Source organism: Saccopteryx bilineata, chromosome 1 (genome assembly GCF_036850765.1).
Source record: "Saccopteryx bilineata isolate mSacBil1 chromosome 1, mSacBil1_pri_phased_curated, whole genome shotgun sequence".
Lineage (NCBI taxonomy): Eukaryota > Metazoa > Chordata > Mammalia > Chiroptera > Emballonuridae > Saccopteryx > Saccopteryx bilineata.
Window position 1 is genome coordinate 279,427,093 of NC_089490.1, and position 25,204 is coordinate 279,452,296.

At 38.5% G+C, this 25,204-nt stretch overlaps 1 protein-coding gene and 1 pseudogene across 7 annotated transcripts in view; one reads left to right on the forward strand and one right to left on the reverse strand.

The window, feature by feature from the left end:
- Positions 1 to 25,204, reverse strand: part of CTNND2 (catenin delta 2) — a 985,037-nt gene that overhangs the window by 227,957 nt on the left and 731,876 nt on the right. For all 7 annotated transcript variants that reach the window (XM_066243701.1, XM_066243686.1, XM_066243718.1 and 4 more), the window contains one exon: positions 4,101 to 4,314. In XM_066243701.1, coding sequence (XP_066099798.1) covers positions 4,101 to 4,314 — 214 coding nt within the window. The remainder of the gene's footprint in view (positions 1 to 4,100; positions 4,315 to 25,204) is intronic.
- Positions 22,349 to 23,272, forward strand: LOC136320419 (cleavage and polyadenylation specificity factor subunit 5 pseudogene; annotated as a pseudogene).

The window sequence follows — 25,204 nt, forward strand, 5'->3', positions numbered from 1 at the left end:
AAAATTCTGATCATCATCTCACAGTAATTACTGCATAGGAAGAAAATTATTTATTGCAAGGCCTAACGGATGGTGCTGCTCTGCCATGAAGAGAAATTGCGGTGCAAACAGGCAGTTGTTTTTATAAGCATGCATGTTTGCACTGAATGTAAATGCTTGAAAATACTTCAATTTTAATGTTTTATTATCATTCAAACAGTTTGCTAAGGAATACTCAGTAAATACTTGAAAGCTCTGTGAGATCATTTTTTTTTCTTTTAGTCTTTTATAGCTTATAATTTGACTCTCTAGATTCTTCTGGAATATAACCTAGATCTAATCTAAAATCTAATTTATAAACATGCTTGATTTTTAAAAAAATCACTAAAACGGTTCTTTTGAATATTTGTTTACAAAATATCCTAGTTTGCAAATATCTAGAGAGGAATTCAAAGCATTTTATCCCCCATAATTTTTTAGCATGTTTATTTGCATGCACAGGAAGGAGAACGCAGCAGAAAAAGTCCTGTAATGTCCTCTGAGTCATTACTCCTTGCTGAACTCCGTATTCGTTCCACTAAAGAATTACAAAGAAAGTAATATTTGTTACTTTTAAATCAATGCTTTGTTTAATTTATGCATGAACATTTAACCTAATTCCCAAAAGGACTGGGGGAGGGGTGTTGGTGAAAACAGAAGTGAAATATAGCCTTTTTACTCTCATACTAGGCTCCACCCTTCAGAGCCATCGACTCTCTTGCTGCTCATCTAGTTAAGTTTCCAAAATGTGGACATGTTTTTCAGGGCCCCCCCTTTTATTATTGAGCTTCTAGGAATGCACAGGTGAGACAATTCAGAAAAGGGACCACCTGCCCATCACAGGAGGCGCTGGTGTTAGCATCAACGTGGCTGTCCCCGTGTGGTCAGCTAATTGCAACGTGTGGTCAGCTAATTGCAATCCTGCACATGCAGAGGTCCAAGGCTTATAGCACACACCTGACCCCAAAGGAATTCAAATGCATTTGAGAAATGACAACTAAGGATGACTTAAGGTTAAATCAGCTTAGCTGTACTAAACACTGGATTCCCAACGCTCTGTAGGAGACAACTGATTTCATGCTTCTATAGCTCACTTTGGCAGATGACTGTGGGCTGGTGCTGAAGAGGAACATGCTCTAAAGCTCTTTGAGGTGAATTCATTTGCCTCATTTTACTTTTTTGCATGGCAGTGGAGTCAGCTTTGGCTAGATTTGCATAATTGATACTGAATTTAAACAGAAGTCAGCAGGGCCCCATGGGTTTTCAGGTACCCTCAGATTTCTGCCGGCATGAATATTTTGAAGGCTTTGTTACTACTCTGTTCTTGCAACAATTTCCTCCACACTGACATGTTCTCCTAGATTCTCACTTCCGACTTCCTCTTCTAGAGCAGTACCTTGACCAAGGTGCTTGCTGTTTTTCAATAGGATCATCATAGCAACTCCAGAAACCACGAGCGTCAGCCCGTCAAAATGTTTTGACAACACGTTTTTCTTTGAAAAAGGTAAAATTCATGTCTGCAGTTCAGTGAAGCACAACCCTGACTCTGGAAAGGCAGAAGACATCCACTGAGTTAGCGACCACTGTCACCCTGAGTCGATTCAGCTGTGAGAGCATTTCTTCTAGCAGGGAAGTGGAGTGTCCTGGCCACCAGCACATGCTGATGAAGGAACTGGGTCATGACATGATGATGGGCACAAACGTTTGTTCTTCTCAGAAGGAGCAGGATAAGAGGCAGACACACGCTCTCGGTATATCAGGTATTAGCATCTTTCCGACAGTCAAAGCTTCCTGGAAGGGAAACTTCTTGACATTCAGAAGAGATTATCTGCCTTTGATGTTTTCAAATGACGTTCACATAGAAATTTTTGATGTTGCCCAAGTGTATTATAAAATGGGTGACACTCAGTATCTGTCAGAAGCAAGTAAGGCAATGGAGTAGACAACCGTCAGTTCCTTCAGGGTGGCTTCAAATACCAGAAGACACTGGGCCTGCCTGCTGCAGTGGATGATGCCATGGGACAGAGGCAGTGCTGCCATTTCCTTCTGGGTTTAAGCTATCTATCATCTCAACTTTTTCTGTGTGGTTCAGTTTCCTTAGCAATGAGATAAGCACAACCGAGGTCTGTGCTTCTAGGCAGGGCTTTGTGTTGGAGAAAATACAGATTTTAGTAAAATCCATTTTTTTTCAAATCATGAAAAGGATGCATAAGGAGACAATGTGAGTAGCAGAAGATCCCTTTAGTTCTGTTGGCCTCATGCATCCACTGGCAAGGTCTTAATGCACAGAAGGACTACAATATTTGTTTTTCATCACTTGTATTGAGTCCTTTCTCTTACAGTTTCTAATTTAAATACTATCCAGGAAAACAAGGACAAGCGTTTAAAACCAAAATGGCAGGCTATATTTTCAGTTGTTTAACTCATTCCAAACTATCTTACACATCATAAGTGCACAATAATAGTTTTACCTTCTCTGCCCATGTCATTCCATGCCTAATGTAACACATTACTTTAATAACATTGTAATCTTTCACATCTTTCACAACAACTTTTTCCCCCACAAAACCAGTTCTTCACTCAGAAAAAGAAAAATATGTTTGGGGTCTAGATCTAATTTAGATAAAAGTGTAAAAGAGACATGGTAATAATCATAAAGGGTATAAATTTAAGAATTTATGGTGCTGGGATTCTTAATCCAAGATTGAACAAAAATTTATAACTGTAGCTAAAGTTATGCCATTCCTTAAATAAAGAAATTCAGCCTGACCAGGCAGTGGCGCAGTGGATAGAGCGTCGGACTGGGATGCGGAAGTACCCAGGTTCGAGACCCTGAGGTTACCAGCTTGAGCGCAGGCTCATCTGGTTTGAGCAAAAGCTCACCAGCTTGGACCCAAGGTCGCTGGTTCGAGCAAGGGGTTACTCAGTCTGCTGAAGGCCCACAGTCAAGGCACATGTGAGAAAGCAATCAATGAACACCTAAGGTGTCGCAACGAGAAACTGATGATTGATGCTTCTCATTTCTCTCCGTTCCTGTCTGTCTGTCCCTGTCTATCCCTCTCTCTGACTCTCTCTCTGTGTCTCTGTAAAAAACAAAAAACAAAACAAAAATAAATAAATAAATAAATAAATAAAAAGAAATTCACACACACTTCATCAGCACAGCTACAAGGAAATTTTAGAGCCAAGTCAGAAGGTCGGTGGAATCTTGGATTATTAAGAAAATCCATTTTTGAGAGCCAACCTTGCAAATCCACTGCCAAATAATTGCTTGAATGGGGTATTTTGATGAACCCAGAACTAAATATTACCTAGAACAAGCAGGTGTATAATGAAGAAGACTAATCTGAAATTCCATATTGGGAACACCAATAGAAAAACTTCACATTTGAAAAGTGAGGGACCACAGTGAATACGTTAATGTTCACGGTGTCCAGAAGTGTTCCAAGAAGGGTATGTGCTAAACGGTTCACCTATCCCCATTCATTCATTCTGATGGCTCTAAGAGGTGGTTACTATAATTATCTCTATTTTACAAAACTCAAAAGTTCTATGTTTATGGAAAGGCTTTCTTTCATGGTGATTACTAAAAAGTTCCTTAATATGTAATATCATATAACCTTGGGGTTTCATAAGCATAAATATTTTATTCAAGAAATTAATGGTTAAGTACAATAAGCTCTCTGTTGTTAACCACGGTATAAACCAGGATATATACTTATTAACAATAACTTTGATACCTTGCCTTTTATCATTATTAATGTCATTCTAATGATGGCTTGTGGGTATTTGTAAGATGCTGAAATACTTCTAAATCAAATGATAAAGACTGAAATATGGTCACAGAATTTTAATGAGGATTATGCTTATTGGATTCTAACGATTTAATTTGATCAACCCATGCATGTTACATTTAAAATGCTCTTAGTCACTTATTTCATCATTTGCAAACACCTACTGAAACTGCCTATGTTGTTAACTGTCAGTGAGGCCTAGACCATATTAGTATCACATTTGCTACCATGCCAGAGAATGAAAAACAGATGTTGAGAGTCAGTGGTGCTATTTATAAGGATTCTAACCTGTGACCAGCTCCCGGATCTCCAGGTCGGTGGTCTTGCGGAGCAACCTGACCAGCGCTGGGATGCCGCCGCAATTTTTCAGAGCAATTTTGTTGTCATCGTTGGCCTTCCCATACACCAAGTTTCTCAAGGCTCCACAGGCACTACGGTGGACTTCTGTCATCCGATGATCCAATAGGTCCACCAGGAGCTGGATGCCTCCTTGTCTCCTTATCTGAAAGAGCAAAGGACACACCTTGTACCTTAGAGAGGGAGCTTTCAGTACTTACAGCAAAACAGCATTTTCATGTGAAGTACCTGCCACAATTAATTGCAATGAACTGAATTAAGGCACAGAAACAAACAAAAAGAAAACAAATGTGTGCTCTCGTTAGATTTTATTGCATTCACTCGCTTTAATATCCTAGTGATAAAAATCCAAATGCATTTCCTTCCAAGCTAAGGAATTTTGGAAAGGTGATTTTAACTTTCTAATGGGTGTCTCAGACACATCTCTCTATAAAAATATGCCACACACTCATGGCATGAAGCAGATGGAGGACCAGGAGAATGCTTCTTTCTCCAAAGACTTATTACATTTGACCAGTCTCTTAAAGGGTGCAGAACTGATGTACAAAATGTTAAAATTATGCTTAATATGGAAATGCTCTCAATATTTCAAAGAAGCCAGAAGCTACCATAAATGAGAAACCGGAAGAATTAGTACAAGATTTTCATCTGAGAAGACATGGAAAAGAAAGTCACTCACCATGACAGCTAGCCAGAACATTAAGTCCTAGGTATGTTATACTTAAGATAGGTATTTGATCAATAATAACAACAAAATCAATTTCAGTGTTTTTTTTAACTAAAGAAAATTTGTATTTTTTGATAAATGAATGAAAACAACCATTGTAACATGTTTTTTTTTTATCATATATTGTGTTATCCTTGCTATCCTTTTATTTTTTTAGATCAATTTTAAAATTGAAAGCAGACAGACTGGCTAGTTAACATACAGACCATTTTGTGGAGCTTTCATTAGCAAAGCTGTATTTGAATATTATTTCTTCATTAATATGAAAAGATAACGCAATTCATTCAGTAATATTATTTTTCTTTAATTTCAGCATACCTCAAGGATTGAATAATTATAATTTGGCATGAAAGAATAGAATATATCAACTTCTCTACTTAGTATTCTTTTTGTTTTGTTTTGTTTTGTTTCGTGACAGAGACAGAGAGTCAGAGACAGGGACAGATAGAGACAGACAGACAGGAAGGGAGAGAGATGAGAAACATCAATTCTTTGTTGCGGCTCCTTAGTTGTTCATTGACTGATTTCTCATATGTGCCTTGACCAGGGGGCTACAGCAGACCAAGTGACCCCTTGCTCGAGCTAGCAAGCTTGGGCTCAAGCTGGAGACTTTGGGGTCTTGAACCTGGGTACTCCACATCCCAGTCCGATGCTCTATCCACTGCGCCACCGCCTGGTCAGGCCCCTATTTAGTATTCTTATATAGAACACTCATTCATCTCAGAGATGTGCTGGGTCACACAGCTCGATTCCCCAACCCTTTCAAAGGTGCTCAAATGCCACTTTCTCTACACAGCTATCCCAACCACATTATTTACAGTTGCATTCTGAATCATACCCTTCCCCAATCCAGCATTCTTATTTTACCTTAGTCTGTTCTAGAATTCTTCATAGCACTTGTCATGTTCTAACTTCATCATTATGATTATTGTTATTGTTACGGTTACTGTTGATTGTTTTCTACTAAAAGTATGTTCTTGGAGGGCAAGTCTCTTTGCTCCGTTCACTGATAAACTCTATCCCTATCCTAAGTGCAAGGATGTCCAGGCACAAAGTTGATGTTCAGTAAATATTTGTTGAGTGAATCAACAATATCTTACTTGTCACAGTAGTGTTTGTCAGATTAGTTAAAGCTCAGCTTTTCAAAACTGAGTAATATCCTTCTTTAAAGGAAATAAAAGACCTTTTGTGCCCAGCTAAGAATATCCCTGAACACTACAGCAGATCTTCCCATACCAGCTTACAAATAAAACGAGGGCATGCGTTGTATCACTCATATAAGATGGGCAAACTGATGATTCAGAATATACCTGTAAGAATTATTGTCATCCATCACCAAAATGAAATCAGAAAATGTTGCAGTCCTTAGGACTCACCGACTCTAGGTCTGTGGAAACCAGGAAAGTGCTGCTGTGTCTATTTAACCTCCTGTGAGAAGGGAACCAGGGAGGGAAGCGGGAGGTTGTTAGGGGAATAAATTTCCCGAAGGGGCCTGTGCAGCCTGTGGTGGTGACAACATAGGGAAGGTGGCTAACGGGATTATTGGGTCAGTTTTAAACAGAGAGAAAAAATCGGAAAACAATTTTTTTCCCAATTTACAGTTTTATGTGGGGCCTGCTTGGCACCCATCCAAGAGATGCAAGTTTGTACCACTGTGTACATGTGTCTTGGACATGCATCTGTGGAGGAACCATAATGACTTGACTATAATACTTCAGGAGGGACATTCCACTTGTATGAGGGGTTAAACTATGAATGCCATTTTCTCTATGTATGTGTGTTTGCATGTATGTGTGTGCTTTACTTAAAGATTCCCTGGGTTTAGTTCTTTTAATGATGAAATCATAAAAAAGAAGTAATAAAGCCATTTTTACCATTAACCAATTGGTTATATATTAAAAGTAGATGGTATAATAAATCTATTTTATTTATATATTTATATGTATATATTAGCTATACTACTTATTGTAGTTAATGCTCTTAATTTATGATAATGTATTTCTCATTCATGCAACTTAATGAATCAAGCTATTAAAATATTATTCCAAAGCATTAAAAGGGAAAATGAATTCAAAACAAATGCAATATCAATTCTTAATGGTATAACAAGAACACAATGTATTCAGTGTGGCCCTAATTAATGCCATTTATCCAAGTTTATAATAAAAATTTAAGTTCTATTTTAATCTCTTTAGAGAAACACAAATAAGACAATAAACTCTACTTTCTGCTTTGGGGTACAGGGGGTGAAGGGCAGTCACCAGATCATTGCTATTAAAAACTTTTATTTTCTTGGTGTTGAATTTTATCTTAAGAATGTGACAATCCTATTTCAGTTTTCTGAGTCCAAACAGTAGTCAGAGCTGATATTTAAAAATTCACAGATGTGAAATGTGAGTCAGGTCCTTGGTTCTTCCTGCTCCTTTTGCCACCTCCCTTCTCCCAACAGGACCAGAGGGAAGGCGGGAGGTGGACTTCCAATCTTCCTGCAGAACATTTATAATACACACTGTTCCTGGGTGGCTGTGGAGGGGTCCAAATGCTGCACCTTCACTCCCCTCTTCTTTTCTCTAGGATCCTCCCTCCCTTTGACTTTTCCTTGCACCCATTCTTTGTGTGTGTGTATGACAGAGACAGAGAGTGAGTCAGAGAGAGGAACAGATAGGGACAGACAGGCAGGAATGGAGAGAGATAAAAAGCATCAATTCTTCATTGCAGCTTTTTATTTTTAGTTGTTCACTGACTGCTTTTTCATATATGCCTTGACTGGGGGGCTACAGCAGAGCAAGTGACCCCTTGCTCAAGCCAGTAACCTTGGGCCCAAGTCAGTAACCTTGGGCTCAAGCCAGAGACCTTTGGGCTCAAGCCAGCGACTATGGGGTTATGTCTATGATCCTACTCTTAAGCCGCAGACCCTGTGCTCAAGTTGGTGAGCCCGCACTCAAGCTGGCGACCTTGGGGTTTCGAACCTGGGTCCTCTGTGTCCCAGTCTGATGCTCTATCCACTGCGCCACTGCCTGGTCAGGCTCCTTGCACCCATTCTTATAGTTTCTTCTTTTTCTTTCTCTTCTTTATTATTTTTTAAAATTTAATTAATTGTGTTTACATAGATTCTAGGGTCATGCCGAATGCCTCCCCTCTTCCCCCTATTCCCCTCAACTTCTCCCTTCCCCCCTCTCTACAGTGCCCTCCCCCCTTCCCTTCAGGTTTATCCCATCCTATCATCCCCTTTTTCTCTGTCCTCTTTTCCTCTGGTCCCTTTGAATCCTCCTCTGTCTCAATTCCATTGCTCAGTTCTCATTATTCCTTGGATTCCTCAAATGAGTGAGGTCATATGAAGTGTCCATCAGTGGACGAGTGGATAAAAAGCTGTGGTACATATATAAAATGGAATACTATGGGGCTATGAAAAAGAAGGAAATATTACCTTTTGCAACAATATGGAGGGACCTGGAAACTATTATGTTGAGTGAAATAAGCCAGGCAGAGAAAGAAAAATATCTTATAGTTTCTTCTTATATCCAATCTTCAGCCCTTACAGGACTCCAGACCTATTTTAAACATTAAGAAGGTACAACTTCTCTTTGAAAAAGTATCACAGAAAATTATATTCTTTGAAATGGAACCTTTATTTCATTTTATTTAATTTATAGATAAGTAGCACAGTTTACTTATCTATTTACCTACTAAAGAACATCTTGGTTGCCTCCAAGTTTGAGCAATTATGCACAAAGCTGCTATAAACATATGTCTGCATGTACTTGTGTAGACCAAGGTTTTCTACTTCTTTGGGTAAATATCAGGGAGTATGGTTTCTGGATTGTATAGTAAGAGTATGTTTAGTTTTGTAAGAAGCTGCCATACTGTATTACAAAGTGGCTGTACCATTTTGCACTCTCAGAAGAAATGAATGAGAGTTTATGTTGATCTACATCCTTGCCGACATTTGGTTTTGTCAATATTTGGGGTTTTAGCCATTCTGATAAGTTGTAGTGGTAGGTATCTCATTGTATTTTATTCTCTTTTAAGGCTGACTGTTTGATTCAAATTTATTTACATTATACAAATGATTGAATAAAAACAATCAATGTTGAGATACACATAGGAAAGTGAAGTTGAATTGGATGTGGAATAAACAAATTTTATATCTGCTATATTCCTGAATTTGGTAGGCTCAGGGATGACCTGAAAGGGCTCTTCATTCCTAACCTGAGTCGATAGTCTTAATTTCATTTACTAATTCATTTAGTACAATTCTCTGATAGACCACTTTAGTCAATTGTTTTTAAGGCAATAGCTCTCATTTATTTTTCTGCTTAGCTGTGAACTTCAGTGAAGACAGAAAGAAAGATGGGGGCTGATGCAGAAATTTAAACAATGGATTAACCAATCAAACAAAACAAAACTATGCCTTACTGCCTGTCCTTTCCAGTTGTTTATAGAGAAGGCTTGCTTAAACCTGATGTAAACAGTCCCCTGGGGAAAAGGCGGGGGTGTGTGTGCATAGAATCACTGATGTTCACCCAGTTCGTATTGAGGGAGAATGAAATTGGCTTTCACACCTTTGCCATGCAAACTATTGTTTTAAAGTGTTTTTACATTTAAACTCTAGAACCAAATGTATCTAAAAATCATTCAAGAGTAGGATACAATGGTTTTCTTCCCTATCCTTTCATTACAAGGCAAAGTATATGTAAAGCTCTTACATCAGAAAACAAATAGCTGGACAATTAAATACAAGAGAAATGCAAGTAATATAACATCAACCACTGCAAAAAATCAGGCCTTACCACCTAAGGGATTTTTTACTCTTACCATGGCATACACTGAGGATAAAAAATACTTCCCAATAAATTAGATCTTATCATTAAATTGGTATCAACACCAGGGAATAATTTAGAGCATACCCAATTACATCAGTGTTTATAAGTTCATGACTCTTTGCAAAAGTATATGATGATAACAAGGGATAGTGGGTTAAAAATTAATTAAACAAGGCCCTGGCCAGTTGGCTCAGTGGTAGAGCGTCGGCCTGGCGTGCAGAAGTCCCGGGTTCGATTCCCGGCCAGGGCACACAGGAGAGGCACCCATCTGCTTCTCCACCCCTCCCCCTCTCCTTCCTCTCTGTCTCTCTCTCCTCCTCCCGCAGCCAAGGTTCTATTGGAGCAAAGATGGCCCAGGCACTGGGGATGGCTCAATGGCCTCTGCCTCAGGCGCTAGAATGGATCTGGTTGCAGCAGATCCATTTTGGGCTTCTGGTTTAGTGCAAAAAGAAACTAGCCTGGACCTGAGACTTAAAGAAAATGTAAATCATAGTCTGAAGGACTAATAATATATAGTACTTCTTACTCACATTGTGACTTGATGAATGATCAAGTCACAATGTCTGAGAAATGGCTTATAGAGAGCTGACTAAAAAGAAGTACTAGGAATACAGTGATTTTATTGAGTTCCCGAGTGATTGGTATTCTTCATTGGTGTTGGTTTAAAAAATAAAAATATGTATTTTTTTGTTCCTTATTAATGTTTAAAATTTAAATAATTTTATATGCTTTAAAAGCTACTGGAAGATACAAAGTTTCTGGCTCCAAAACCACAGGCTTAACCAGAGGTAAATGATTCTCCCTTTTCATCATTAATGTAGAAAGGGAAAAGTTATCAGTTTGTAAAATACATATTTTACCTCAGTGAATTTTATCCCCTGCCCTTACAGTAAATCCAGTTAAATTTCCAGTATTTCTAGGTAATTTGAATCGATGTATGTGAACATAGTTGCTTTGAACAAATGAGAAGTACAATATGTAAAGGCCGAATCTTTGTTAGTTTTCTGGTAGAAATTATTTTGGAGGATTTTGAGAGAAAACATCTTTCTCTATAGTTGTTCAAAATGATCTATTTTCCCTATTCAATAGGTAAGCCAAGATGGTTTACGTTTCTTTTTAACTTAGGTTTTAGAGAGGGGTGATAGTGCAGTGTTTGGGGGTGCTGGCTTTGAGGCTGGAGCAACTGGGTTCACATCAGTCCTCTTTCTCTTAAAACCTGTGTCGCCTGAGGCAGGTAACTTACATGTCTGTAAAACAAAATGAACAAAATGTGAATCTATCTCACCGGACTGTTTTCAGGATTAAAGAGAATTTCACATGTGAACTGTTTAACAAAGAATTCAATAAATATTATTTGTCAAGAAACTACCCACTATTTTAACTAGTAAAAGGATATTCTTAATTAACATATCATCTGGTCAATATGTGAATTAACTTAATAATACGGTGATATATGATAAAGTCAGTGAACTATATAATTCAGAGTTATAACTTCATAAAGTTTATTTAGTATGTAAACTATATATTATCTAATAAGTTATTAATCGAAGCTGATCTATGATGAGGGTGGTTATATAAGGGATGTATTTATAATACTAGTTCTTGAAAAAATAGCAAATATTTTTCTGAAATATAAAGGGAATCATTCGGCTAAAAGAGAAAAGGACCATGCTTTGATTTTTATTAACAACTTAGATTCTAATAAAAAAAATAAACAAGCAGCAAAAGGTATAACTAGTAACAAGTTAAATGACTCAGAAGGTTTTAATCTTGTGTAGATTTTGGTTTCATCTTCATCTATGTCTATCAGAAAGCTATTTGGTTTTTGAAACTCGTGGGAAGATCGAGAAGTCTACTACAGAATCACGAAGTACTGAGAACTGGAAAGAACGCCTCCGATACAAGTCTCCGTTACTGTGCTCCAAACTTAACTCAAAAGTTTGCTTTCTGTTTCCACATTAGGTATTGAGTGATATTAAAAATCCCATGGTTTTCTCTAAATTACCAAGTGTTGGTAAAATCAGATTAGTAAGTACCCTAAGTCATTTCCAGATCACACTCAACTGAAAGAGCCCAAACTGCTTTCCTTGAATTGTTTATAAGCAAGTATCATGTGTGGGTGGGTGGATGTCTCCTACCAAGACCATGATCCCAGGTTCCAGGGCCACCTTTAACTTCTCTCCCTCTGTGAGCACTATCCTATCTCCTGTGGGTCTGCACACAGTCTGTTCAGGCAAACACACATTCTATGTGACAGTAGGAAATTTACTCTACTTGACATTTCATGAATATATGTGTCAGGTCTCAATATCCTGAGTTATTTACATCAGTGGCATATAGTTAGTATTCTAGCCTAAAATAAATATCCACTGTCAACAAAGGTGGGAAGTGTAAAAAATATTTAGACTTCTTTGGATGTCAGTGCTGACACATTTTCTTCTTCTCATTTCTCCAGAGTCAGAGCCTTTCGGTTTCTTTCTAGTGGGCTGGACAGCTGATCAAGGAGGGGTCTGTCCATTGTGGCCCTGGTTGGAGTGCTTGTCTGGACTCCATCTGCCACTGCCTTTGTTTCTGGTTGTGAGTACTTATTTCACAGCTAATCCAGTAGACTATATAAACTTGTACTTAAACTTGGCTCATAGAAAATCTATAATTATTGTGGCATCTGAGCAATTTTAAATTAGAATGATCCTCACTTAAATCTAGAATGACAGGAAGACACAGTTATTATCCTAATGTTTGACTTTGTTGTGGATGTGTCAATAGACTAAGACTGAAAACTGAAATGAGATAAATCTACTGGGAAAAAGACACACATTTATGAAAACTGATTGATGTGACTAGCAACATCATACAGCCGCAGGCGGCAGTTAAGCTTCAGACCCTTGCTCGGAGCCTGTGCTCTGAACCCTACACCACACTGACTCACGTTGTTGGAATTTTTTTCCCAACTGTCCATAGCCTGGCTTGTATTTTTAGACATATGAGTGGTATCAAGCTGCACATATTTTTTATCACTTGTTTTTTTATCACACAGCACTTTATTTGTGATATTTATCCAAGTCAATAGACACAGCACTTGGGCATTCACTTTTGTTACTAGGAAGTATTTCTTTGTAGCAACATACTGCAATTTCTTTTTCCAGTCCCATGTTGGTGGATATTTGGTTATTTCCAATGATCTGCTTACATAAGCAATGGTGCCTGTACATTTGGGTGCACAGTTAAAGAGTTTCTCTAAGTTAGACACTTAGGATTGGTCGGGTCTAAACTTTGTATATCTTCATCTGCATGATATGACCCAAAAGCTTGTACTAATTTATACTCCACTGGGAGAGAGTTCTTACTTGCCCATACTTGGCATTGTTGACTCCTTTTATACTTTATATTGAATGCAAGATACTATCTTTTTAGTTTTAATTTGCATTGTTACTAGTGAAGTTGAATCTTTGAGTAAACTCTTGACCCAAGAGGTGGAGGGTCTTCTTGAATAAAATTAGAGTCTTTTACTGAGCAATATAAGCAAAAACAGTCATAGATATCATGAAACGCCTTCTTGTTTATGAATGAAAAAGTGAACACTGAAAAGGTTATGGATTCTCCAAAATTTATACACAGTTTCAATGCAATTTTAATCAAAACTCAAAAGAGATTTATTTCAAATGAGACAAAATGATTCTAACTTTCATGTGGAATCTTAAGCAAGCAATAAAAATGAAGAATACTTTGATGAAGAGAAATATAAGAAGGGAATTACTGCATCTTGTATGTAAGTATTACATAAATCCTCAGTAATTAAAACATGGTGATAGTGCTGAAGGAGTCAAATGGCTCAGTAGAAGAAACTGGATAACAAGAAATAGGGCCTTGTGTATTTAGAACTTATGTGATAAAAAGAAGAACTACAAACTAATGTTGAAGGAATTCCAGGAGAAGCTCTTAAGGAAGTTGACTACACATTGTGTACATTTCAAGAATTTAAGAACTAAATATGTCAACTAAAGACAAAAATAATTGAAGGCAATATCTACATGATTTCAAGAATTAGCAAGGAGTCCTGTAAACAAACAAGAATGGAAAGAACTTGATCCTAAAAGTAATAACTGTATGCAGATATAAGGTACTGTTTCAGCTTATAATATCTTGGCTATACTGATTTTAGAAGTTTAAATTTAAGTTGAACACATCCTCATGGGGATCACACTGACATAGTGAAGTAAGGATATATCCTCACCTAACACAGGGTTCAGAGTTTCACTTCCTTTTCTAACTTTCTCTTCTCTCCCCTCTTGCCCACATATACAATGAGGCCAGCATAAAACTGAATAGTTCTATACAGAAGTTTTAAATCAAGATGTAAGATTGACTGAAAACAGATTCTCTTCAAATTCTGGTCTTTTATTTTAAGAATAATGAATCAGTCATCTCCTTCAGTATTAATGCTTACTTTCAGATTAACTATTATCAGTCTGATCTTTTATCTTCATTGGGAAAAGGTATAATCTAACATATCTATGGGTAGCAATGCTAAATTCATCTATTGTTCAATATCTCGTGAGAATTTTAGATGAGCACACATAAACTGGAAACATAAGCCCTGTAAGGTAGACCAATGCAAGGTACTGAAAATTGTTAAAACATCTCAGAATGACAATGAGAAGCCTACAAGTATTATCCATTTTGTATGGATTAGACAGTCCCTTATTTGGCCAATGTTTATGGAGGCCGAGTCTGCACAGGTGCTAGGTTCACAGGCGAGTGAGACAGACCAAGTGCAGTACAGACAGACCCTGTGCCAGTGCAGAAGTCAGAAATTAAGTAAAGAAACCAGCTAAGTAGCCAAGTAGGTAACTTCAATAATGAGAAACAGAAGCAACTTTATCTGGATGAGGACTTGGCATTTTTCTATTTAGAATTTGGTATTCTACTCCTTAAAGAGGATTTGCTAAATTGCACCAAGTGAAGCTTCTCAAACCTGGACTGTTCCCTGAGACCACAGCCATAAAGAAGACACTGCAGGGAAAAGAACAGAGGGGCAGGTGTGGGAAGGTGTCCCAGCGAGTTCATGGTCAGAAGACATTTGAATAGAGACCAAATGACTTGACATAAGGGGCATTGAGCGTCCCAAGGAAGAAACAGGGGGCCAGTGTGGCTGGAGCAGAGAGAAAGAGAGATGAGATGACAGCAAAGGGAGGTGGTGCCGGGCGGGGGCTGGGGGCTGCCAGCCACTTTCAGGACATTGGGTTTCCTCTGAGGAATGTGGGGACAAGAGTTGACCTAACACATCTATTTAAAGACTACTGTATGTGCCATGTGGACAACAGACTGTAGGGACACAAAGGTAGAAGAGGGGACACCAGTTAGGCGCCACTGAGATTGTTCAGGCACCAGAAACCTGGTAGCTTCAGATCTAAGTGATAGAGTCCAAGTGATAAGAAATGGTCAAATTCTAGATCTGTTAATTGAGAGAAAGAAACCACGTGGGACTAAGATTTTGGCCTTTCATTTTTAATAGACAAGTGTGTTGATAATCACCACAAGGGCCGTTTTTGGTTGACTGACAGATAGCAAGGTGTTTATGAAGGAAAGACGGCCCCTCATTTAAATTTCTATTTCATTGCATTATGAAAGCACATATCTAAAGAAATACTCTTGTTATTGCAAAATGGAAAATCACATCTTTTTAAAATACAAAACCATGCCAAATACATAGAAAATAGAGAAAGTGTTTTGTATCTTACATAGCCTATGTCTGTGATAACTAATGAGTATTAAAGTAAATGCAATATATGCCACCATGTATAGGAAACGATTTTATACATTTCTTTTATTTTTAATTTAAATACCTCATTTAAAAAAATTAAAAATATATCAAGTAAAATCGCTATTATACATATAAAAATTGTGTAGAATACAACATTTGCTTAAGTGTTTCCTTGTTATGCATGTCTTTTTTCTCTTATTTTTTCTACTTTAGGTTATGAAGTCACAGATACATATGCTCATACATCATTCTTTTGTTGTAGTAATAGCCAATAGTCAATATGGACTGGACTCAACAGCGGTTGAAAATAATTTTCAGTTTTGTTTAGTTCAGTCAATATTTATTAAGCATTGTTCTGTGTGCCTCGAGGGTCTCATGGACTCACAAAGGGGAAACACAAACCGACAAGGTGCTGTGACGCCCACAGGAAAGTCACAAGAACAACCTCCTTAGAAAGTGGAGTGAGGTAATTATTTTTGGACAAAAATAACAAACAAACTGACTTTAAGAACTTTGAACCCTGGTGAATTACACAATGTAGAATATGATTAAAATCGAAAATGTCTGGGGTACAGCAGGCCCATGCTTTTTAAACCGGGGTACACGTGTGGTGGGGCTGAGGGGGGAGAGGAGGTACCAGTGTGGTAGGTGGTGCCGTATCTTCTTGGCTCTTAAATTTACCTGAAGAACGTGGGGGGAGGCATTACTATTATTATTGCTGTTATTATGATCAGTCTTGGACACTTTATGGAGTAGAATATAAAGTTAGTGACATTTTAAACAAAAAGCATACCATGTAAAGGAAGGGTTTCCTTGTAGAAAGCTTTTTTTGGCCAACAGCCCCCAATTCCTGCTATTCACGTGGATGATGGCTTGGAAGAGGGATTGGCAACAGGAGGCTGGACACTGTGGGAAGCTTGTGGAGAGGGGCACTGCCTGCATGGAGGCCTCGCAGAGGCAGGACACAGGGAATGGCATTTTAAAGCATGTGAGGTGTTAGGACACAGAGACCCAGGCTTTCCAAGGAGATGACTGACATGGGAAGTTGACTCAATGAGGCAAGAGAATCTGATGAGCTATGCAGAAGTACATCTTAGCTATGAAACATTCTCAAACATTTGCCTGCCATTTGGAAATTTATGAATAGTTCAATATACATATGGGGTTTCTCCACACCTGTCAATCACTTGCTTAAATTAACTTTAATTTTCTTATTCTGATAACTCTGTGCTCTGAGCCCCAGAAAGATGACTGGAGAAGCCCACCTTGTGACTGCCAGTCAGCTCTGTCCTCAGAATCAGAGTGCAGGATGCAGGGCATCCCTGAAACTGAGCGAAAGGGAAAGCCATGAGTTCCCCTACTGGGTTCCCTGGAGCGCCCCAGATGTCTGGCAGATTCAACTGCTGTGACCAGCTCTTTTGAGAATCCACAGACTGGAATGTGTCAGCCTTATTCTCTCACATGTTTATCTTGAACTCAAAAAAGAAAGCTGTTACCAGGGACTTGTCTGCAATGCAGCATCTTGAAATAAGAGTTATTCTATGATACCACTTAACTAGTTAAATCTTATTCTATCTTTACTTTGTCCATCAGTCCTAGGAGAACATTTATATGATACTTAGAACTTGGTTTAGTAAGAATACAAACTTGTTGGGTGCACTGTGACCTTCAAGATACTAAAAAATTATGTTTTAAGAAATGCCATCAAGTGCAATGCAGTACATTCTAACCCATGTGCCATCTCAACAGAGAAGGAGACTTTATTCTAGACTTTATCATCACAATAAACAGTTAGTCCAGAAATTCTGGTGGCATATCAGCTCTCCTAACACTTTCGGTAAGTTGGTAGTACGATCATACATATCTATAATGTTATATACATATATATTATAGTCTCACAATATAATATATATATTATAAATATATAACTTTGAATTAATATATTTTAAATAAAAAATAATTCAGAAATGTCTCCTCCCACTTCCATCAAAATGGGATTCATTCTGTCCCTTCATTATTTTATTCCAATTTAAATTTTATAGTATTAATTCTTTTCTTATAACCCATCACTTGTGTGTTCAAAGGACCTGCCCTGTAGATATTCTGCCTTCAATAAATAAAATAGCCACAGAGACTGAGAAAATTATTTCTTGAAATTAATAACTTCTCTTCAAAGTTCTTTAGTCCTGGTGTGCAAAAAAATTGAATTGCTATAACCCCAATAATAAATCATAAAATGCTTTGATTTTACTCTACTGTCAGATGTTAGCTCTCAGCATAGTTTATTAATAAACTCTTAAAAAAACTTCAACATATAAAAATCTCAGCTAAAAAAAAAAATCAAGTTTCTTCATTTTCTGTCCTATTTATTGATTTTCAAACTATGCCTTTAAAAAGATACCTGACACATAAATGTTCTGGCTTGAATTGTTAATTCTTTAAGAATTTTCAAATAAGTTATTGTGTTACTGCATGTTTTCCTCCCCCAAATTAGAAAAAGGCTATGGTTATACTTTTAGTTTTTAGTAGACTGGTCAATAGAACTAGTAGGCGGAGAACTAATAATGAAACAGAGATTTAGGGAAGTAATTTGTTTTTTAATCCTGCATACACTGTAGTCAGACCTGTTCTCTTTTTTATTTTTAAAGAAGATATACTCAGATCATGTGGTTTCTGCTCAAAATCCTCAAATGATTCCCCATTGCCTTCAAAGGCTCATTAACTTTGGCCTTTGGTCCTACGTGACCTGCCCCTGTCCTCTCTCTCTATCCATCGCTCATCAGTCTCTTTTTAAACTCACATTTGGCTCCAGTTCTTCTGGGATTCTGAGGTCCTGAGCAACCCAACATGCTGTCTGGACTTCTTAGAATGGTTTCCTTTCTATCACCCAGGCGTCCACCCAACCTGGTCAACCATCAAAAATAGCACGTCCATCCCACCCTCTTCCCCTCCACTCTCTTCATCTCCCTTTCCCTGGATTCTGCCTTTGCTCCCATTTACCATGTGATGTATTTCATATTCATGTTGCTTTTCTGCCCCGTCCCCACCCAGAGGGAAGTGAATGCTGTTAGGGCAGGGATCCTGCCTGATTTGTTCAATGCTGAATCCCCAGTGTGATGAAGTACCTGCCACATGACAAGTGCTTCCTATTATTTTTTGACAGAATGCAGTTTTGACTACGAACTTGGAAATTTTGAAATCAAACCAATTTTTAAAGTCCACCCTTCAGGAGAAACATATGCCAAGCAAATTAGTACTTAAGAACAAAAAATCCTGGTTTCTCAGAAGAGATCTTGGAACCTTTAGAGTATTGTAAAACTGTGAACACAAGGACACTGGCCCAGCAAATATTATGCACATATTAAAATTGTTTTTCTTGTAGCTTTATCTCTTTATTTCATGAAGGGAGAGGACTCTCTCCTACAAGTAATAGCCAACACTACGTACAAGATGCTTCTGCAGTATGCGCACCTGCATCTTGTTATAGGAGCCAAAGCTGAATATATTAGCTAATTATAGATATGCAGATGTCTTGTTTTCCGTAATGCAGGAATATATATTTAAAAGCATGGGAACTGGTGCAGTACCCAGGCTCCTGGCGGATTACCCACTTTCCAGGTGGTGGAAGGGGCTAAATGGTCAAGAGACAGATAAAAGAATAAAAAAGATTAGTCATAATTCAAAAATCTTCATATTCTGCTGTCACTCTTTAGGGTTTAAGACATTAAAACAAAAAATCTAAATTGCAAAACAAATGATCATTTATTGGTTCCATTTTAAGGGGTTTTATTACAGAAAAATTAAATCTAGGACCTGGAAGACTAGCAAAAAGGAGGAAAAAATGTTAGCTTTAGAAACTCTGAGACAGATGAAAAATTATGAGGTATATAATAATATAGATATCTATGTGTACAGGAGTGAGAAAATAGTAAATCTGAATGACAAAATTAAGGAAATTATGGTTTTCTTTGAAATTTTCAAAAGGGGATTTTCATAACTGCAGTTGGCACTTGCCCAACATACATGATCAGTGAACTTGCTTTTGAGACCAGGTGGTCCTCAAGATGAAACAAGTTGATGTGATAAAGCCGTCTTAGTCAAGGGAAAAATGCTCTGTTTGTGGGATGATTCCAGAAGCTTACTTTCAGGCAGACAGCCCACAGAGCAAGACGTATGCGGCATCTGCCAGAGGTGTTTTTCAGGGTTCCTTAGTGCTGAGTGAGACTCTGCCCTCTTCTACCAGGCTGTGTGGGCAGACTTAACATCATCACCCCACCCCAAGGATGTCCATGTGCTAATCCCAAAGCCCGTAAATGTGTATGTTGCATGGCACAGGAGATTTAAGGCTGCAGATGTTATTAAGGCTGCTACTCAGAATACTTTAAAATAAAGAGTTTGTCCTGGGTTATCTGGGTGGTATTTAGATCTAGTAGCCAAGCAGTAGATCACCTCCTGTTTTAACCACTGGTATATTCTTTGGCTGCTGGCTGAGGTGCACCTACATACCTGACCCCAAACTGAAGTCTGGTAGAACCAATGTAATCTCATTTCAGTATCTGCTCTACACAAAGAATTGCCAAGGACAGACCATTGCTCTTTGCCCATTTTCTTGATGCGATACCTAGCCCATTGGACACTGCCCACCAGTCAGTGTTATATGATTCTGTTTTCAAATCACTTCAATGAGGAAAGACAGAAAAAGGCTTCCTAATAATCAGGCTACATCCTGGATGGTTCACCCTGTATAGATGAATGACTCATGATAACACTATCTTTTCAAATGCTCATTCAAAAGAATACAACCTGGCCAACTGTGAAAATACTCTCTAGCGTTTGGTTTTTGTTCTGTTAACATTAACTTTTCTATAAACTAGGTTGGAGGAAGGCAGTCTTTCAAAAGTGTTCCTTTTCTATCATTTTAGTGCTCTTGTCCTCAAGTCCTGTTGTTGCTGGCGTTGTTCTGATAAGGAATCAGGGCCTATGATTTCTCCATAGAACCAGATGAAGCATCAGAGGAAATAAAGCAAAGGGAAGCCAGATTCTGAAACTTACTGTTCATGCATCTAGTGGACACCTCTGGTATAACCAAACTTAGAGAGTTCTTGAGCAAATCCCTGTACTTAATCAGAATGTTTAGGTAGTTCCATTTAGGTAGTTTCTTATGTCATTGTTATTTGACATTCTCCAGAGTCTAGCAGGAATTTTAGGCTTCAAATTTCCTTTAGGGATACAAGCAATCTCTGTTAGTACCTAGCAGCAAGCCACTGATGGTCTTTTAAAAAGTAAACATCTAATAGTGAAATATGGCAGTCAGCAGTAAAGCTGTCTCTCTGCTGCCCCTACTGGCTTTGGCCATGAACTCTAATCTCTGGGCATTAGTAAAACAATTTATGGATCTTACTCAATACTGTACCCAAAATCTTAAGAGCTTTTTGTTGTTTGGGACCACCTTCAAAAGTAACCTTCTTTTTCTATTTTTCCCCTCTTCTTGTCTTTTTTTTCCCTAATGGAACTTAGTATCCCCAAATATGAGATATAATTTCTCTAGGATCTGAGGAGTTCTACCAAGTATTATGTTTCTAACTCATTTCAGGGTGGCATTTTGAAATATTTTTCATCAGTTGAGAAATATTCCTGAGTCTTCAGGTGTTCCTTGTTGGATCACCCCTTGTCTGCATAAGCTACAAGCCAACCTCACATTGTCATGGGTCATGCAGGTTCCAATTTAGTCGGCCTGCTCTTTTGCAAGCCCAACAATCATTAATCGTCAGAGTTTTTTTATCAGAGTATCTTTTATCATTAGTAAATTTTAGTCTCTTCATGGGAATTTTGGTCACAGGTCAGAGAATTACTATATCATTGTGTAAGAACTGATAAAATAGGTTTTATGGTCTCTCAGGGAAAGACAAATAGAGATTGACTTTTTCTCAGAAATTGGGATTTTTCCCAATCAATGACAGCAGTGGAATCCCTGTGCCATGGAGCTTCTTTATCATCTTGAACTATATTGGACAGAGTCAAAGCCATGGGGAGAAATGCTCTATTCAGACCCTGACAATCTATAAAGTAAACCAGCAAAGCTGACTTCTTTTGAATAAGGACGTTGTAAGTCAAGGGAACATTGTTAATTCAGATATTGCCAATACCTCCCTAGGAAATCTATCTTGGTTATAGCTTTGAGGATTTGGGGTTTTGGCTGGCCAATGGGTCTCACTTAGTTTACACAATTACAACTGGCTTATGACACCATTTTCACCATGTTTGTTTTCCTCATGTATTATGGGAGCATGCATTCACTGTGGTCTGTACATGTGCTATGTCTGAGCCAGGGGGTATGAAAAGTTACCTTTTGTTTTGGAACAGGTACCTTTCCATTCCTTCTCCAAACAACCTTTAATTCTTTAGTACAATGGCCAGGTAAAATTACTTTAAGGCCAGGAATTATAATTTCCCAGCCTCTTGCCAATCAAACAAGCCTTAGCATAGCCTCAACTCTTTTGTTGAGAGGGTTATAAGAATAACCAGCACTGGCCCTGGCCAGTTAGCTCAGTCAGTTAGAGTGTCATCCAGAAACACCAAGGTTGTGGGTTTGATTTCCAGTCAGGACATATATGGGAAGTAACCCATGAATGCATAACTAAGTGGAACAAATGAATGATTCTCATTTTCTTTCTCTCTCCCTTTCTCTCTCTTTTCTCTAAAAATCAATCAATTTTAAAAAAAGTTCCGGCGTGTGAACACCTCCTCTTGCGATCTCCTATTAATGGCGGGCAGCGGCTGCTGAGTGGAATGCAGACAACTGCTGCCCGCATCGGGAAAGTCTCCCTGCCTCTCCCCCTTTCCTTCACCACCAGTGCTCACCAGCATGACGGTGGTGCTGCCCAATCGCTCGCAAGCTGGCTGGCCCCGGGAGGTCAACTAGTTCGGCAACAAGTACATACAGCAAACCAAGCCCCTCACCTTGGAGCGCACCATCAACCTGTACCCTCTTACCAATTATACTTTTGGTACAAAAGAGCCCCTTTATGAGGACAGCTCTGTTGCAGCCAGATTTCAACGTATGAGGGAGGAATTTGATAAAATTGGAATGCGGAGCACTGTAGAAGGGGTCCTGATAGTACATGAGCACCGGCTACCCCACGTGTTACTGCTACAGCTGGGAACAACTTTCTTCAAATTACCTGGTGGTGAACTTAACCCAGGAGAAGATGAAGTCGAAGGACTAAAACGCTTAATGACAGAGATACTAGGCCGTCAAGATGGAGTCCTACAAGACTGGGTCATTGATAACTGCATTGGCAACTGGTGGAGACCAAATTTTGAACCTTCTCAGTATCCATATATTCCAGCACATATTACAAAGCTGAGGGAACATAAGAAGTTGTTTCTGGTTCAACTTCAAGAGAAAGCCTTATTTGCAGTCCCTAAAAATTAGAAGCTGGTAGCCGCACCATTGTTTGAATTGTGTGACAACGCCCCTGGATACGGACCCATCATTTCTAGTCTCCCTCAGCTCTTGAGCAATTTCAATTTTATATACAACTGAATTCCTGCACCATGGAGAAGTATAAGAAGCCGTCTCTGAGCACAGCTCTGCACAGTGTGGAGTAAACATGGTAGACAGGTCTTTTGTTTTATCTTTTTCCCAACCCCGAAATCACCACCTGCTTCCTAGTGTTTGAATAGTAAAGTCGATATGAAGAACTAGGTAATGGTGTAAACAAATGTGATTTTTCATTTGCTTTTGTTTTTACTCATGTTTTTGTACATTAAAGAAAGTGGACTTCTTTCTCAAAAAAAAGAAGAGAGAGAGAGAGAGAGAGAAACCAGTCCTCCCCACATGCAATGGGGTTACCTGGCTATTCTTCCTGATCTGTGTCACACAATGATTCTTCCGACCTCTATCTGCTCCTTCCACCATTACATGTGTTGAATCAAAATCTTTTTCTAAGTTCACTGTGCCTCATCTCTTGCTGAGCATCCATCAGTCTTTTTCAAATCATGATGTTAAGTATAAACACTTGAAATTTTCTAGAAACTTATAGGGAGAGAAAAACATCAAGTCTGATTTTTTTTTTTTAATCCAGGGTATTTAAGTATTTCTTTTCAATGGACAAGGATTTATATAGTAGGCTGAATAGTTTCTCTCCCCAAGGGATGTCCATATTCAAATCTCTGAAACCTGTAAATATATTACCTTTAACAGCAAAAAAGATTTAGCTTCTGGGATTAGATTAAATAATTTGCAATGCAAGATTATTCTGGATTATCTGGGTGGGCCCAGTGTAATCCAAAGAATCCTTATAGAAAGAGGCCAGAAGGTCAGAGTCAGAGAAAGGAAATGTGATGATAGAAGCAGAGTTTGGAATGAACTTGGAATATAAAGAAAGGTGGCACAAGCCAAGGAATGTAGGCATACTCTAGAACAGGCATCCCCAAACTACGGCCTGTGGGCCGTATGCGGCCCCCTGAGGCCATTTATCCGGCCCCCCGCCACACTTCCAGAAGGGGCACCTCTTTCATTGGTGGTCAGTGAGAGGAGCACTGTATGTGGCAGCCCTCCAATGGTCTGAGGGACAGTGAACTGGCCCCCTGTGTAAAAAGTTTGGGGACCCCTGCTAGAAAAGACCAGAAAACAGATTCTTCTCTAGAACACAGCCTTGCTGACATCTGGACTTTAACCAAGTGAAACTGATTCAGATTTCTGAGCTCCCGAAGTGTAAGATAATAAACTTGTGTTGTATTAAGCCACTAAACTGGTAGTAATTTCTCAAAGCTGTAAGAGGAAACTAATATAACATATATTCAATGTCCTCTGACCAACTGTTTTCCATTTCTTTCTTTAATGACCATACAAACACCTCTCTAATCTAATCTGTCCCAGAATGCCCTGCCCCATTGTCACTCAGCCTTTCCATGGCCTGTGATTCCTCATTGGTAAGAGATGATGAAAGCAAGCGTTTCTCTTTGCATTATGGCTTCTATACAATATAATATTGCAAATCTCCCAGAATGAAGAGAATAAAAGAACACTTTCCACTGCAATAGTTAATTTTCCTTACAGATATAAATTTTTATGGTCTCATACCAAGAGTCATATGACCACCAAGAAGGCTTAACAGAATCATCTCCATTCTTTTAAGTTTCCATATGTTCTTCCCAAAACCATCTTCACAAACAGAGTCTGGAGTCTATGTACCAGTCCCACTGTGGACACCTGCATGGCTGGTATTAGCAGTGCTGTGCAATCCCATGAGACTGAGAGGCTGGGAGCTTAGGACAATCGCCACCTACTAGAGATTAGACAAATTCTTCTGCTCTGTATATCCAGTTTCTCTAAATTAAAGTAGACAGCAAGAGGTCTGAGCTTCACTGATGCAACTGCTGTAGCTCAGGCATATTTGGGAATGAAAAATAAGATTTGTGAGCTAGTTTACAAAAATTTGTTTGTACAAAGAACTGAAAGAAGAGAAAGATGTGCACTTGGATCCAGTAGCCAAGCCTTAGTGGTTAGGAAGAGGGATAATTCTGGGTAGAGCATCGTTTTTAACTCTTGAATCAAGTGGTCTCCTTTGGAGTCCTATATGGACCATACAAAACGTGGAGGCTCTAAGTAAAATAGGTAGATCTGCTTTATTTTGTTGTTCTTTTTCAGTCCACATGAAAAACGGAGACACTAAATTAGGAGTGGTACAGAGGCATTCTCACCACTTTTTATATT